The 18,242-nt window shown below is 44.3% G+C and overlaps 1 protein-coding gene across 1 annotated transcript in view; it reads right to left on the reverse strand.

Moving 5' to 3' along the window:
* Window positions 1–11,553: 11,553 nt before the first annotated feature.
* The window catches only part of lrmda (leucine rich melanocyte differentiation associated), a 363,776-nt gene continuing 357,087 nt past the window's right edge, over window positions 11,554–18,242 (reverse strand). The window contains exon 7 of the mRNA XM_080449796.1: window positions 11,554–11,942. Coding sequence (XP_080305922.1) covers window positions 11,863–11,942 — 80 coding nt within the window. The 3' untranslated portion in view covers window positions 11,554–11,862. The remainder of the gene's footprint in view (window positions 11,943–18,242) is intronic.

The raw sequence follows: 18,242 nt of genomic DNA on the forward strand, positions 1-18,242 counted from the left end.
GCATTTTGTGTGTTTATATAATTATGCTTTTCAAATGGCCATAAAAACAATGGGGAGAGGCAACATGCTGCCAGGGACCGGATGCAATGGAGAGCGGCGCGCTCATTGAAGCCTTATGTCCCATAGGGGACGAAGAGGAGTAAGTAGGTAAGTAAGTACTACAATACAAACATAATATGTTGATTTTGACAGGTCTTCTTAATTATTTAAACGTTCATAGTGATATTATTACTATGAACGTTTAAATAATTAAGAAGAACTGTCAAAATCATACAATCAAATCAAGCAAAATACACACACACACACACACACACACACACACACACACACACACACACACACACACACACACACACACACACACACACACACACACACACACACACACACACACACACACACACACACACACACACACACACACACACACACACACACACACACACACACACTGTATTGTCTCATTGTCTCATTATTGACGTTGGCAATAATTAATATTCATAAGATTGTGACTTAGCAGCCCCTCGGGATGGCTGAATTAATTATGCTAACAGGGTCACTTAACTGTATTATTCAAAGCAAGGGATCCTCACGCAATAAATGACACAATAATTACACACATAATCTAACATGAGGACAGGGACAAGTGAAGAGAGTGACATGCACATACTGACACACACACACACACACACACACACACACACACACACACACACACACACACACACACACACACACACACACACACACACACACACACACACACACAGTTCCATTTGTACAATACCACAATAGCTTGCGGGTCCATTTGTACAGTACTTTCTCAGAGGGTCTAATTTATACCAAATTGAGGATCTACTGCCATAAACAAAACTGCAAATCAGCGGTCAAAAACAATTATAGATACTTTTGACTAAATCCAAGCCCGTTTGATTCATCTTACTACAGTATACAGTGTTGTTCCTATCGGGCAGAAACCAGCAAACTAAAATTTCCCTTCTTTAAATCAACGCTGTTGAACACCCTTTACGTCTGTCTGTGTGTGGGTTAAAACAAATATTTAACCAATGAAAAGTATTAAAAAGCGCTTCTGACAAAACTCCATTGGTTCGTCAATCAACTGTCGGCCAAAGCAGCTAACTCCACCCCCTCTGCCCTGTTAACTCCACCCCCTCTGCCCTGCGTGGCACACAGAGCTGCTGCAGAGCGGAAGATAAACACACTAACTATCAGTGGTGGAAAAAGTACTCACATTTTGTACTTAAGTAAAAGTATCAATACTGCAATATAGAAATACTCCATTACAAGTAAAAGTCCGGAATTCAAAATGTACTTGAGTAAAAGTACAAAAGTATTGGCATCAAAATGTACTTCAAGTACCAAAAGTAAAAGTACTCATTATGCAGAATGTCCCATTTAAACATTTCAAATGTATAAGCATCTTTTGAAAACAGCAGATCTACAAGCTCACAATCGCATAATATTTTCCATAATATAATTATCAGCTCACCTTGTTAAATTGAAGCTCCTCTTGCGATGCATTTGCCTTCTTTACTGCACGTCTATTGAGGCTTAAATTCCCCTTTTCACCAAAATGGATGTTCACCTATATGACATGACCAGAATCAAGATGCTATCCACCTAGTCCATGAGCCAGACAAGATTTCATTATCGAAAGAGTGGGCAAAACCATACCTATTAAATTGTTTATAGGGTCAATATAAGTAAATAAATGTATGATAACCTTTCCACAGGAGCAGCTTTTTCATATTTATCACACATTTTGTTATTTTCCCCATACGTACATGACATTTGAAAAAATTACTAAATTTAAAATATACTTATCATAATGAAACTTCCCCAATTGATTACTTACATGAAGACAATGATTTATCGTATTACAAGTTTTCTGAAATTGTATATTTAAATATGCAAATTGTGCATTAGGAAAATATTCCCGAATTTGCATAACTTTCCAGAATCAACTTTGGAACATTGGACAAAGCCAGAGTCAACATTCTTATTTCATTTTGTTAAGATGTTGGAGTCAAAGGTTTTTAAAGGTTCTATGACATTCATTTTCACTTTTTTTATTTTCTATGTTTTTTGGGGGGGTTTATGACCTCAATTACACCAAAAAAATCTGAACTTTGAACATTCAGTAGATTTTCTGTGGTCTGGGGTTTTCTGAATAATTAGGCTGAAAAGTAATCTGAGCTTGGCCCTTCGACAGTGAGGTCACAGCCGATTAATCCCGCCCACTCTCCTCCTTGCCCCTCCCCTCCCCTATCCTTTCCTTTGGGGGGGCGGAGCAGAGGCGATGATTGACAGGCAAAATCCCTCACTAGCGACACCCGCAGGCAAAGATTTATTTTTTCATTGCAGTTGAAAAGGCTTTAGAAATGTGAGAGAAAAACACCTGCCATGGATCAATGGAGTGGAATTTTTTGTTAAAACTTTCTATACACGTTTGAAGGACCATGACAAAGACTTTTAATCTGTGGTAAAACTGAACGTCATGAAACCTTTAACAAGGGAATATTCAATATCTGACTCAATTTTGGAGCTCTGGCTCATGGACTAAATGCCTAATTTGCATATTTAAATATACATTTTTAGAAAACTTGTAATACGATAAATCATTGTCTTCATGTAAGTAATCAACTGGGGAAGTTTCATTATGATAACTATTTTTTTAATTTAGTCATTTTTTCACCTGTCATGTATGGGGAAAATAACAAAATGTGATAAATATGAAAAAGCTGCTCCTGTGAAAAGGTTATCATATATTTATTTACTTATATTGACCCTATAAACAATTTAATATAGGTATGGTTTTGCCCACTCTTTCGATAATCATTGCTCAATTTTGGGGCTCTGGCTCATGGACTAGCCTGTTTCAGTGGGAATTTACTGGGGCTACTTCCTACTTCCTGTGCCTCCGCAGGATATGTCCCCCACCAGGCCTTTGCCGCGGTAAATTCCCACGGAAACAGGTGGATAGGGTTCATGTGGTTTACCTTGTTTAGTAATGTTTGGAAGGTCATTGTTGAACCCTGGATCTGGTGGTGTAAGCGGTTGATTGTAGGCTGTAGCTTGTCTCTAAATATGATTTCCGTTGGACTCACTGGTAGGAGGCTCTGTGTGTTGCATCAGCAGTGCCAATGTCTTCAGCCATTATGTTAAACTGCACACTGGTTTGTTGTTGACACACAGATAAAGGCATTTACCCACACCTGATATCAAATCAGCAATCAGGGTCAAACCACTTGTCATAGTGCCAACTTACCATTGGAAGTAACCAGTGAGAGTGTATACTGTATCGTACGATGATACAGTGAAAGTTAAAATAATTACTGTACATGAGGAGACATTTAAAAACAAAGGCTTTACAGCTTGTTTTAGATGTGAGAAATGTCCGAAATTAATGGCTGTGATGCCTGTGCAGCAAATGGCAGATACCAGCTAAAACAGTGCTATCCAGTGCTGCTGGATGTGGTAAATATGATGTTACCAGGTGTTATATTTTAACATTATTCATCCTCCTCTGTCAGTCGCACATAAGAGTGTAATAGAAATGCCAGCCAGGTGGCTGATTTACTTAGTAAAATTTTCATCTCAAGGCTTGCGAGGCATGATTGGAGCCTGTAAGAGAAACATGAATTCATGCATTATGTAGGCGAATCTGACACGACCTTGAGACTTCCCGGCGTGGACTATATATTACCATCAGCGCGACCTTCCCCGGTCCTAGAAGATACATCTGATGTGTTTAACCCATTAAAACCTGGAACGCATCTGTGTGTCATTTTTAGATTTCTTTGGGCTATTCAAAAATAGCAGATCTACAAGCTCATAGTGCGGCACCGAGTGCAGCGCTATGAGCTTGTAGATCTGCTAATTTTGAAAAATCGTGAAAATTTGAGCAAATCTTTGAATATATATATTTTTCAAAGCAAACATTTGTAACTCAAATCTTTGTTTCTGGGGGATTCTACAAATCGTCTTCTGAATCCTAACAGTTTTTTGAAAAATAAATTATGTTGCTATAATCAGTGCTTCTCAAACTTTTTCAAACTTTTTATGTCAAGGACCCCCCAAAATTATATGAACCAAAAATATTTTGTTCCAGGCACCCCCCAGAAGTTGTAATAGAGTTAAAAATGTTCGCTATGGAAAAATAGATATTCAAAGATTTGCACACATTTTCATGATTAAATTTTTTTTTGCAGATCTACAAGCTCGTAGCGCGGCACTCGTTGCGTTCCAGGTCTTAAAGGGTTAAGGCTGTTTTACAATGCATTAGGCAGACTTTACATGTGCTGAGCTCACTCTTATTTGCTCGTACATTTCCTTGAGGAAGAGTTTAGTGTCAAGGCTGATGGGGACCATTCAAAATGGCTGAGCAGCTCCGAGAGAGACAAATGGGCCTGCATGGAGGAACAGTCTGAGGCAGAGTGGATAATAAGCATCTCTAAGCAGATTCCTCTTTTATCTCCTTCGATACACAGTACATTTACCATCCAACGAGCCCATGCCGATTCTGCTTCATCCTGCATGCTTGCCAAACACGATTGATTGACCTGTATCTTAAAGACGTTGGATAGATATGATTTTTCTTTCCCACCAAGTGATGGGGTGTCAGGATCAATATTCCCACTGTTGGTTAAGCTTTTGCAACCTTTAGAATATCAGCTCCCATCGATCTCTCTCACATAATTGTCTGCATTTTCAAATCAAATTCCTTTTTTTTTTGCTTCCAAGGCGGGCAGGGCGGCCTGCCGATGACATTTGAAATGCCTCATGCTCCTGCTATATGACCCAATTGAGATGCCCGCGGTATAAGAGACACAGAACACAGATCCATTATCGTGTTATTTCCATTGTCTGTCTCGTTCGCTCTGTCATGCGGCTCTCCTGTTCTCTAAAAAAGACATGGGCTAAGAGTGCGGCCATATTGTATTACCATATAAAAAGCCCTGTAATTATAGAGGGGAGGACGGCGGCCGTGTATAGCTCCCCCCGTAAGAGGAAATGATAACGGACTGCCAGGGTCTGTGAAAGAACAGAGTCCATTTTGATATAATTGTCAGCAGAATTATTTATGACATTAATTGCCACATTATCGACTGGCTGTCAGCTCCCGTGTCAGTCTGTCCATCTTTCTTAACAGAGAGCGCCGGCTCAGCCCGGAGCCCACTGACAAGCTAATTACCACAGCACAACCCTGAATGACAAATGCTCCTCATCTGGGACCCGGCCCGGAAATAAGGAGACCCACTTTTCTCCCCCCTTCGGCTTTCCCCAGGATGAAGCGATGTGCCGCGCTGCCAAATGTCTGCAGGTGAAGGAGGGAGGGAGAGCGTAGTGTGAAAAGAGAGAGAGAGAGAGAGAGAGACATGTTGAAGGCTAAGGGAACAGCTAAATCTAAATCTCACTCCATCCTTGCTAGTGTTTACTCCTATCTGCTCTCAGTGGCGGAAGAACTACTCATATTCTTTTTTTTACTGAAGTACCAATACCACAATACGATAATGCTCTGTTGCAAGTAAAAGTCCTGTATTTTACAAAAGTACAAAAGTACTGCCGTGAAATATACTTACCGCATCAAAGTAGAAGTGCGTCAAAAAATGTAATACTTTCTCAAACAAAGTGTAAAATAGGGATTAATTGGTTAATGTATTTTTTGTCAATAATAATCTAAATCTACAAAGTAACAAGTGGCTAAAGTCGTCAAATATTGCAGTGGAGTAAAAAGTATTGAAAACTGGAAATTTTGCTTGAAAAGTGCTTGGGTGCATCGTCTCTGTTGCGTGGAAACCTCAAATGTCCAAAACTGCTACTTTTCAGGATTCAACTACAAATACAACTTATGGATCTGCTACTTTTGATGCTTTTGTGTGCATTGATTTACGAAAAAAAAAACGTTTAAACAATGGAGATAAGAGGTTTCTGCCCGACAGCGACGAAACATACTCGGTTACCACTGACTGCTCTGCTCTCAGTGTCCAACTGTCACTCAGGAAGACAACTCCTTTACCTGGCAGTACATTTGCATTAGCTCAGAGCCGTCACTCATCAGGCTGGAGGACGGTGTGTGTGTGTGATGATGGCGGATGATTTGCACTAAGCTCTTCTGACAGTGAATCACTCACTAGCGTTGCCTTCCGGGGAGGAGGTGGGGCGCCGGTTGCCACCCGATGAGCAAACGCTCTCTGAAAACATGCCCGACGACTATCGGCGTATATAACGGCATAGGAATCTAAACGTTGCCATCAGTGCGGAGCGTGCGGAAACTGGAGTTTGAGTTTGAATTCTTGCGCGATAACGCAGAGAAACATCCCAGAGTGTTAATTTTGCAGTATAATAGTTGGTTTGACGTTTCATTACTCAAATCAAGGGAAATATAGCAGCAATAAACTGCTATTCAGCAGTCTCCTATTTGTCCGCACACACACACACTGACGCGCATGCAAGCATGCATGTGCACACAGGGGTTCAGACATGAAGAAGCACACATCACGCCGCATACAGATGTACAGTATGCATACAACACATACAGATGTGTGCATGCACGTATAGACATGCCTACGTACACACACACACACACACACACACACACACACACACACACACACACACACACACACACACACACACACACACACACACACACACACACACACACACACACACACACACACACACACACACACACACACACACACACACACACACACACACACACACACACACGGCATGCCATTCCTCCAGCCAGGAAGTTCCCCGAGAAGCACCGGCAACACAGCCCAGGGTCAAACAGGCCATCGCGGCTACAGGTACCATCCCTGCTTCATGCCTTCATTAGCCTACTGTCCATGATGCCAGGAAGCCCGTCCACCCACCCACCCTGCAATGCACACACTGTCGCATGTCACCCATATGTCTTCCCCATTGTGGCACTCCCCGCCCATCCCATAACCCACTTAGACCTGAGGCCGATTTTCTACAAAACGCCTCCTAAATCAGTGGTTCTCAACCAGTGGTCCTTGGGGGGGGGGGGGGGGCTCATAGTGAGCTCATAGCGCGGCACCGAGTGCCGCGCTATGAGCTTGTAGATCTACAATTTTTGAACATTTTTAACTAAAATCATTGCTTCTGGGGGGTCCCTGGCACAAAACATTTTCAGATGGGGGTCCGCGGCCAAACGTATATCAATTTAGGGGTCCTTGGCATGAAAAAGGTTGAAAACCACTGTCCTAAATCAGTACTTTTCTCACACTTTCAAGATTTCTTTTTTCAAAAAAGCACGAAGAGCTTGTACATCTGCTATATTTGAATAGCCAATGCTAAAAATTAAAACAAATGACACAGATCCTTTCCCGGTTTCAATGGGATAATGTAGTTTGTGTTGCCAGGAGGACGGCGGTGGCGGCAGGCTTCGAGGAATGCGTCCGGGGCTGACGAGTACGAGAAGTGACACACACCAAACTTGGCGTGTCGTCCCTCCCAGCCCAGCTCCGGTGGCTCGGGGTTGCCTGTCAATTCCGGCTTCCGTCAGGAGGCACTGTGGCTCAATGGCAGCGCATGTGACACATGTCACAAAGTTTTAAATGTGTGCTCTTTTCAGCAAGGATGGCTGCATGGGCGCGTGCCGGCAAGCCAGGGGGAAGGATGACATTTTGTGTCGCGCGGCTGGGGGAGGGGGGGTACTTGTTGTGACTCCCCCCCCCCCCGCCACCCTCTTCCTGTCTCCTGCAGCTGTCAGTGGCGGTTTCCTGTGAGCGCGTCAAAACACAGACAAATAAACCTTGTCAGTTTTGAGACGGCCCGGCGAGCGCTTTACTGACCACTCTGCTGAACGGTGTGTCAGGGGGGGGAGAGTGCGGCCACGTGGCTCACGGAGGAGACGGTGTGCGCGTCCAGCGCGCACGCACAAAACGAACAGTACACACACACACAAAAGCATGCGTGCGAACACACTAGCATGCACTAAACAGCATAATACACACAGTAAATAGAGTACATACTTTTTGGTTAAATTAACGTGGCAATCTGGAACTTATTTAAATGAATAAAACGTTATTATAATAACTGACCTTTGGCCTCTGGTGTGTCTGCAGATGACTGAGCGTTACAGAGGTTTATACAGGTAGAACACTCCTGACATGACTTTCCACAGTACAGTGCCATAGTGCAGGGTTTCTCAACCGTTTTTCATTTCAAGGACAACCGGTGATGATATATCGTTGCTGACGGGGAGAAACCTCTTATCTAATAACTTTTTTTTAGCAAATTAACGCCCTACTTGATCATACTACAGCGTCACACAAAAGCATCAAAAGTAGCACATCTACAAGCTCGAAACGCGACGCGAAGCGACGCGTTTCGAGCTTGTAGATCTGCTACTTTTGATGCTTTTGAATTTGAATCCTGAAAAGCAACAGTTTTGGCCATATGAGGTTTCCACCCGACAGAGACGATATGCATTATTAGGCCATGGACCCCCCCCCCCCCCCCCCCATTTAATACCATTTGTATTCTCTGGGACCTCAAACTATTGCATAATCCTCAGTGTTTATCTAACTCTGAGAGTGTACACATGGAACCATTTGGTTCCATTTGAACACTCTCAGAGTTACAGACCCGTAAGGGTCCATTCTTGCGGACCCCCGCTGGTCCCCAGACGCCACGTTGAGAAACAGCGCTATAGTGGATCTCTCCCATCTACCTTTGAGACTATAGCAAGGAACCAAAATGGTGTCGTTCAAACATCAACTGGGTCCAATTTGACAAGAGAATGACTTTTTGTTTAATCCAATACAGCAAATACAATGTGTACAACAATCAGCTAAATATCACAATTGCACGGAGGGATTCATTGAGCAAATTGTCAATTTATCTAAAGGTTTCATTTCAGATTAGGATTGATATATTCTTTTTTATATATATATATATATATTCTGTATGATTGGTTGATCCATGGTAGTTTTTTTCAGGACCTTTAAGAATCAGAACAATGGCAACATTATTGACACAGTTACAGTAAATTAGCAACAAAAATACCACGGGAATCAAATGATACATGAAACTGACATAACAAGTCTTCATTAAGGCTAATATTGGCAATTCTGCTTAAAAGCTGCATATGAACGCATGTTTTCCTGAAAAACATAATTCTACTAACATTGTGTGTGTGTGTGTGTGTGCGTGCGTGCGTGCGTGCGTGCGTGCGTGCGTGCGTGCGTGCGTGCGTGCGTGCGTGTGTGTGTGTGTGTGTGCGTGCGTGTGTGTGCGTGTGTGTGCATGTGTACAGCATCCATGAGATCTCTATATGAAGCCACGTACTGCATCACAGTAATATCATACTTTCTTTAGACAAATACAAATAAAATGTGCTGTGCAAAATTTAAAGTACTCACTACATAGAAAACACACAACCCCCCCCCCCCCCCCCCTCCAAAAAAATGAAAAACAACAACACAGGAATGTGGTGAGGATTTCAACCCCTAATTAATGTATTGGTACAGTTTTCACTAGATATCCACAGTGAGCCCCTCTGAACTAAACACAAACAATTACACATCGGTATCGCATTAACCAGTGGTGTAAAAAGTACTCAATCTATTTATGAATACCGCAATGTAGAAATACCCTGTTACAAGTAAAAGTCCGGTATTCCAAATTTACTTGAGTAAAAGTACAAAAGTATTGGCAACAAAAATACTCATTACGTAGAATACCCTGTTTCACAAGTTATCAAAATCTAAAAAAAACTTTTGAAAATAGCAGATCACAAGCTTAAAAACTAGTAAATAAAGTTTTCAAAATTGTAATGCCCTATACTATATACCTATCTACAAGCTCACAACGTGTCGTATTGCAACACGCTGTGAGATTTGGAGATTTGCAATGTTTGCTAATTTTGAAAATGAAAAAAGGAAAATAAATGTTCCCAAATTAGGGACGACAGGGTTAATGTGGCTGAGGCAGGTTGTCTATCACAATGGTGTTTAAATGATGGTTGAATGTTGAATAAATGACAGACAGACAGACAGACAGAGAGAAACAGAGACAGAGGGGCGTGGCTGTCCGTCAGGCCCCAGGTGTGTGACCATCACACTTTCACCCTTGATTAGCGGCGGCAGGGGACGGGTGATCTATCATGGACGCCGTGGCTGTCACGGAAAAGCAGCCGATTGGCTGATTCTGTTTGTCACACTGCGCGCGCGTGTGTATGTGTTTGTGTACGTGTGAAAGAGAGGGAGAGAGAGAGAGAGAGAGAGACAGACAGAGAGAGTGAATGTCCTTGCGTGTGTCTACAGTCAGAGGATTGCTGAAGCTCGGAGGCATGCCAATCGGAGTGTCAGTCCTGACTGTGGCTCTGAACATGAACCGTAAAGACAGACACACACACACACACACACACACACACACACACACACACACACACACACACACACACACACACACACACACACACACACACACACACACACACACACACACACACACACACACACACACACACACACACACACACACACACACACAAGGGTGTAACCACACATTCTTGGGGGACGTGTCCCCTCCAATATTGAGTAAAATACGGATCCCCCCCCTCAATAAACAGTACACAATAACTGAAATATACCCTGAATTCATGAACCCTGTCATCAGATCTGTCTCTTATTTGCCACTTATTTTCAATTTATTTCCGTTTGTCAAGGAAAACATAAGTGTGTGATCCCCCCCTCCCCCTTGTACACTTGGTTTGGTCCATGCGTGAACCGGGCGTCAAGTTCGGCAACAATCTCAGCAGTCAGCTGTCAGTCAGTCAGTCAGTCAGTCAGTCAGTCAGTCAGTCAGTCAGTCAGTCAGTCATCTGTCAGTCAGTGAAGGAGATCTCAGTGACAGATAGAGTAGGAAACAAAGACAAAAAAAAAAGCTGAGAAAAGCACTCAAAGAATGGGACATTCAACGTTTTCCCTCAGACAGTGAGTAACCAGATATGTAAACAGTTAGGCTGATAAGGTGATATCTAACGTTTCCGGTAACTTGTGCAGACCTGTCAACTCTCACGCACACGAGCGTGAGAGTTGATAAATGGCCCTGCTCACACGCGACGCCTCCTATTTCTCACGCTGTGAAAACCCCAAATCCCCAAAATGGCCCCCGAAATATCTATTAATAATCCAGCTAGGCTCTAATGCCCAACACAAGTAGAGATATCAGATATGTAGGCGTTTATTCACCGCCTCGTGTGTTTCTGATATCTCTGCGTGTATCAAATGAAAATCATCGTCAAGGTCGGTCATTACTCCACTGGTAAAATAAAAACAAGATTATCGCACGTATCGCACGTTCTTTTGTTACCCAAGCCATGCTATACTCGTACGCTGAGTTGGCAGTGCCCGGGATCGAACCCAGAGCCTTACGAAGGTGAGCGCTGTACTGACAGAGCTTCATGGACATTTGGACCCCCCCCCCAAAAAAAACTGCTATGTTTTTGTTTTTGTTATGCCCTTACACCCCCACTTGCCCACCCGCACGCACACACATGCACACACGCACACACGCGTGCGATTATCCCCGTGAGACAAGAGGAGTATTAAGAAAACAAAACAAAAACTAAGAAGACAGTGTATATCGCAGGGTCCCCTTACAAACCATGTCTAGTTGTTAACGGAGCAGCCCTCAGATAAGAGAGCTAGCATCGTCATAAATAAGGAACAGGTTTGTCCATAATATGCGTCTGTCCGTCACCGTCCATCTCCATGTGTGTCCTTCTGTCCAGACAGCCACCCCCATCCTCTCCTCTCCTCCCCTCTCCTCCCCTCTCCTCCCCCCAGCTGCTGTTCATCAGAGCTGATCGTTGCGGATGAATCTGTTGCCTTCGGAATGTTTTCCGTAGTAGACGTAGCGACACTTGGCGAATACACCTACAAACAGAGAGAAAAAAAAAACGGTTCATAGCTTTTCGACTACAAATGCCCTCTAAATCAGTAGTTCAAACACTTCTAAAAAATGATCAAAAATAGCAGATGTACAAGCTCGCAGCGCGGCACGAAGTGACGCGCTGTGAGCTTGTAGATCTGCTATTTTGAAATAGCCAACACAAAAATCAAAAATGACACAGATGCTTTCCCGGTTTTAATGATGGGTTAACATTGCTGTCATGCGGACACCTAGAATGTTACTTTTCAGGGAATGAGGAAATGATGTGTTAATTGATTGAGGTCATGTGATCAGTGACATACACAAGGTGTACTTTTGGCTGAGGGGGCGGAGCAATAAACAAATAGTTTTTATTGTATTTTATTTGTCAAAAATAGCCATCATGACACATTGTGGGCTTGATCAGCTATTTTCAGTACTTTTGCACGACAGTCATCATACATTAAAGTATAAAATAGGGCATTCATTTATGAAAAAACAAGCATTAAGAGATGAAATATGTCAAAAGGTTTCTGCCCCACAGCGACAACATGCATGAATGAAATGTGCATGCATGCGTGCATAATTGTGTATGTGTGTGTTATGGTATAGTCTAAAGCTAAAAAGGTGAAAAGTATTGTGAACACAATGTAATATACAGTGTATATATATACAGTAAATGCTCCATCTGATGTGCCTCCTGAAATAACCTAATCCATACTAGCCGACAGCAGCGTTGCGTTGACCTTGCCTTTGAAATAATTCATGTGATAACCATATCGACAAGTACATGTGTAACATGTACAAGAAGTGAGTTAACTCCATTTGCCTCTGACAGAGGGCACTAACACACGTCTCTTTTAATATTCTTTTAATAAGTCGATATGAAAAGAAATGAATGCTTATTTTCTTTACATTATACGACAAGACAACTCGAGAAACTGGTCATATATAGGCCGGTTAAGTTAATGAAGGAAAATATTGCATAATTAAGTATGACACAGCATTTTGAATGATATTAATGAGGCTCAACTCCTTGGAGTGTATTTCATGTAAATCAGTGGTTCACAAACTTTTTTAATAACTATGTATTTGCCCGTGGACCCCCAGTCTGAAAATATTTTGTGCCAGGGACCGCCATATTCAAAACGTTTCACATTTTGAAACTTTTTTTGAAAATAGAAGATTTATAAGCTCTTGAGCTTGTAGATGTTCTATTTTCAAATATCCAGTGTATATAGGGGTCAAAGTAATCTCTCAAGAACAGATTCTGCTCTGCGTTGGAATCTGTCGTGAAGGCTCGTCATAACATGTACGCACTGGGCTACAAGTGGGCGTGCCTTCAGATCAGGAAGCAGGCCGCGCTTTACCCAATCAAATGTAGTGGGCGGGATTCACGTGTCCGTCGATCTTTCCCCCTCGAAACAAACCCAAACTATTTTAACAATAGCGTCCGCGGAGCAGACAAAACCACGGAAAGATATTCACATTTTAACTTACTCTTTCATCATAGAAACAAGTGGGCTTATAACCAAAACGATCCATGTTCTCTGGGAGAAGTGGTGTTAGTGTTCTGTGTAGAAATATTGTTAGTGGGAATGAAAACATAGTCGCACCACCGGAAGTGAAAGCTGAAGGCAGACCAAAACCCTGGTTTCCTTTGCGCACGGGTGCTACGTCGCCATTGTCCCAGAGCCAAATAAGATAGTACAAACAGCAGAGGGCGCTGTTTTTCATTCTTATTTGGTTCTGGGTTCCCAGATTGGGGTCAAAGTGGTTCAACTGATTGTACGAGGTTCCCCGGACCCCACTTTTGAGAACCACTAATGTAATGGATATCGTCTATGTGGGGTGGAAACCTCGCATGTCCAAAACTGTCACTTTTCAGGATTCAAATTAGAAAACATCAAAAGCAGCAGATCTGCTGCTTTTGATGCTTTTGTGTGACGGCGCAGTATGATGAAGCAGGCCGTTAATTTATGAAAAAAACACATACATTTAGAATATGGAGATAGGAGGTTTCTGCCCCACGACAGCGACGATATGTAGGTTCAACGAGGCTATACAAGCGAGGTCCGGGTCTGCCATTTACGGCGGATCCGTCAAGCGAGCGAAAGCCGCCAGACAGCTCCACACACAGACTGTACGACCCATAGCTGCCGTGTTGCTCTCTCTCTCTCTCTCCCGGGATGAAAGCAAAGATGGCCGACAGTGTATTCTCGTACTAGCCCACCGCATGCTGTCCGTGGGGAGATAGCTGCCCGCAGCTCTCCTCTCTCTCTCTCTCTGCCGTGGCACTTTCTCCCTCTGATGTCACCCGGCAGCAGCACTCGCCGCCGTCGTGGCACTTTGACGAATGCGACCGACCGGGGTCTAGCAGCCTAAGTGTCACCGCTCGGGCAAATGAGGCAAGGACAAGTGGCATTAGCGCCGTCAATGATCCTCTGACAGGACAGGGGGGGGGAACAGATACGGACGGGGCTTTCGCCAGAGCTTTTTAAATAGACATCAAGTGCATTATAGCCATGTGCAGAGGGCAGGCCACCCCCGCGCCCCCCCACGCCGAGGGGGGGCGGGGGGGTAGGAGAGGATGATGGGAGGAGTGAGTGGTGGGTACGGAAGGGTGGGGGGGGGGGGTGAGGTGCGCTCTGAGAGGGCGCCTATACACCTCCCCCCCCTCCAATCACGTAATCCAAAGCGACATTGTCAAGGGGCTGGTGGAGAGTGACGGGCCCGAGGAATGGCAACCCAAGTGACAGAAAGCAGAGACAGGGACAGAGATACTGGTGCCATATTAGTGCCAAGCATATTCTGATGCCACCCTCAATTCTAACCAAACGTGACACATAGCTCTCTCTCTCTCTCTCCCACCCTCTCTCTGTGTTCAAAGTTGCCTTCTCTAACACACACACACACACACACACACACACACACACACACACACACACACACTAGTCGCTCCCAGCAGTAGTGGGTGTTCTGTCAGATGGTAGGGGAGCAGCAGTACAGCAACCAGCAGCAGCATCAGCCCACAGGCCCGGGGACAAGCTCAGTCAATCTAAATCTGGACTTTGTAGTGGAGCAGCGCTCATTTCCCCTCACAGCCTCGGCTACTTGAGGTGATCCAAACACTGAAGTGTGAGGAGCTGTCACCTCTGATCAAATCCCCGGCCCCGCTTCATGGCTGCCTGCTTCCCCCGGTGTGTGTGTGTGTGTGTGTGTGTGTGAGTCGTGAGAGGGGCCCGTGTGCATGATTGTGTGTGTGTGTGCACGCACATGTCTGAACATGCATGGGATTGTCCCTGGCAGAGAGGAGGAGGAGGAGGAGGAAAGGGGAGGAAGGGGGGAGAATGAATTCCAGCTGCCGTGCTTTCGCCTGGGGACATAGGTGCCACGGCTGGAGACTCGGTCTCGACACCACAGGACTCGACGCGTCTCACAGCGCTCGGATCACAGGAGTGCAACCGGGGCCCCCTCTCTCTCTCTCTCTCTCTCTCTCACTCTCTCTCTCGCACATTATTCACAGCTTTCCCCCCCGCAAGAGATGCTCACTCACTCCACGAGTGGGGCCCTTAAGAGATTACCTACCGCGATAGCAAGACACCAAGACCCCTATAGGACATTACCTAGAGGGGACGCATTTGTAGGGCTTTCAGAGATAACCTTCACAGATGAAGGCACCGCAAAAGCTCAGGGGCCCTTCCCCTCGAGACTTCACACTCTGCTGAGCTCACCATCGTCCCGAGGGGGGGGGGGGGTTTGGGGGGACCTGGATTGGACGGGCAACACTTTCTGAGAATGCTACACAGCACCAATCAGCAACTTCTCTGGACAATGCTTATTCCCTGTAATTCTCCACACGATAACAAAAAGAAAAAAAGTGGCGTCTGTGAACAATGGTGGAAAAAAAGAAAAGAGAGGGGGAAAAAGAACAGCCGAAAGAGAAAGAAAGTGATGAACACGGGGAGGGTTGGTTGGAGAGGAGAGGTAAAGGGGTGCAGCGAAATCGCCTGTTAATTAGCCTAATTAACACTCCATCGCACGCGACGGCATCGCTCGCCGACGAGACCTGATGATGTTCCAGCTAACATCGCGTCGCAGCTGGCTCGAAGATCGCGTCTTGTCTGCAAAGCGAATTAGGCATTTAGAAGCAGCCTACAATACACCCTGCGTAACAAACAGCACATTCCATAGCACTGAGCCTCCCATCACAGCCGGAGATCACTTTTATTTTTTAAATAATTTTTATCCCTCGATTTTGTAACCCTTTTTTCACCCGGTGCCAAGATCACTTTTATTAGAGGAGAAGAAGAGAGGAGAAAGATGAGGCAGGGCGAGCGGGCAGGCGGGCTGGCGGGCGGGGGGACGGGGAGTGTGTGTGTGTGTGTGTGTGGTGGTGGGGAGGGGGGGTAACTTAAAAGTGCATAGCCAAGCTCTCTCTTGCATAACACCTCGTGAGGCCCGGCCGAGGAGGGCCTGCGGGGCCGCAGGCTTGATGAAGTGATACTTAACCCATTCAGACCCGGGAACGCGTCTGTGTCATTTTTAGATTTCTTTGGGCTATTCAAAAATAGCAGATCTACAAGCTTGTGAGCTTGTAGATCTGCTATTCTTTTGAAAAATCGTGAAAATGTGTGCAAATCTTTGAAATATATACTTTTTAAAGCGAACATTTGTAACTGAAATCTTTGCTTCTAATAGGTCCCTGGAACAACATATTTTACAAATTCAAAAAAATATATATATTCAAAGATTTGCACATATTTTCACGATTTTTCAAAAATGGCAGATCTGCAAGCTCGTAGCGCGGCACTCCCGGTCTTAATGGGTTAATAACAAATGGTACAGTGTCAAACTCTTGCTAGTCTGGAGAGCCTCTGTGTACCCGACGCCACGCATCAACACACACACACACACGCACACGCACACGCACACGCACAGGTTTGTATTACTAAACTTGTAAGGACATCTACATTTTAGGACGGCGTCCTCTTATGGAAGCCATCTTTACAATTGTTTTGGGCCATATTTTTAACCCCGAAACCAAAAGCCGAGAGTAGAACATCTACAAGCTCACAATGCGCCGAGCTTGCGAATCTATTTTTGGTGTGTGACAATGAAATCAGGCTTAATTCCAACCCCAACCCCTAAACCTAACCTCTGTCTAATCCTATAACCACAGCCTGAACCTTTTCCTTATTGTAAACTTAACTCCCCAAATGTCTGTTTCTCAAATTCTGCTGTTCTGTCGGGGACATTTGGCCCTCACAAGTATAGTAAAACACACACACACACACACACACTCACACACTACACAAAGTGCCCCTGAGAGCAGCGAGAGCAGCCATTAATGTGACAGATTAAAAAAAAAGGGATCTGGAGGCTAATGTTTCCATCATGCACTGGCAGAGGAACAATCAGGCCTTTGTCGTGCATAATGTCACGCAGCACCTTGTTGGCTCTTAAAAGGAGAGGAGAGGAGAGGAGCCGGGCCGGGCCGTGCTGTGCCGTGCCGGGCCAGGCTAGGCGGCCCCCCTCCTCTCCTGTCTTTATTAACCCTTTAAGACCGGGAAAGCATCATCTATGTCATTTTAGATTTCTTTGGATTTCTTAGAATAGCAGATCGATCTACAAGCTTGTAGCGCGGGACCGAGTGCCGCGCTACGAGCTTGTAGATCTGCTATTTGTTTTTAAATCGTGAACATTTTTGCAAATCATTGAATATATATATTTTTAAAGCAAACATTTGTAACTGAAATCTTTGCTTCTGGGGGGGTCCATGGGACAACACATGAAAAAGTTTGAGAACCACTGATTATAGCAACATAGGTTTAAAAAAAATAAACTGTTAGGATTTAGAAGACATTTGTAGAATCCCCCAGAAGCAAAGATCGGAGTTAAAAAATGTTCGCTTTAAAAAATACATATTCAAAGATTTGCACAAATTTTCACGATTTTTCAAAGAAAATAGCAGATCTACAAGCTCGTAGCGCGGCACTCGGTGCCGCGCTATGAGCTTGTAGATCTGCAATTTTTGACTAGCCAAATAAATCCAAAATAGGACACAGATGCGTTCCCGGTCTTAATGGGTTAAAAGCGTGTTGTACAGTTATGCTATGGCGTATCTTTTACCCCCGCTGTATTTGCTGTGGTGTTGAGTCTGGTCCTTTCGGAGCTGATTACCCAGAGCATGTGCTGTCTCTACGGGGGACTGATAGAGCACTCTGCCACAGTGGGGGCTAGCTAGCTGCACAATGCCTACTGTGTACTGTACTCTCACACTATACCCCATCGGCACTTATACG

Source organism: Gymnoscopelus braueri (genome assembly GCF_963280865.1).
Source record: "Gymnoscopelus braueri genome assembly, chromosome: 14".
Lineage (NCBI taxonomy): Eukaryota > Metazoa > Chordata > Actinopteri > Myctophiformes > Myctophidae > Gymnoscopelus > Gymnoscopelus braueri.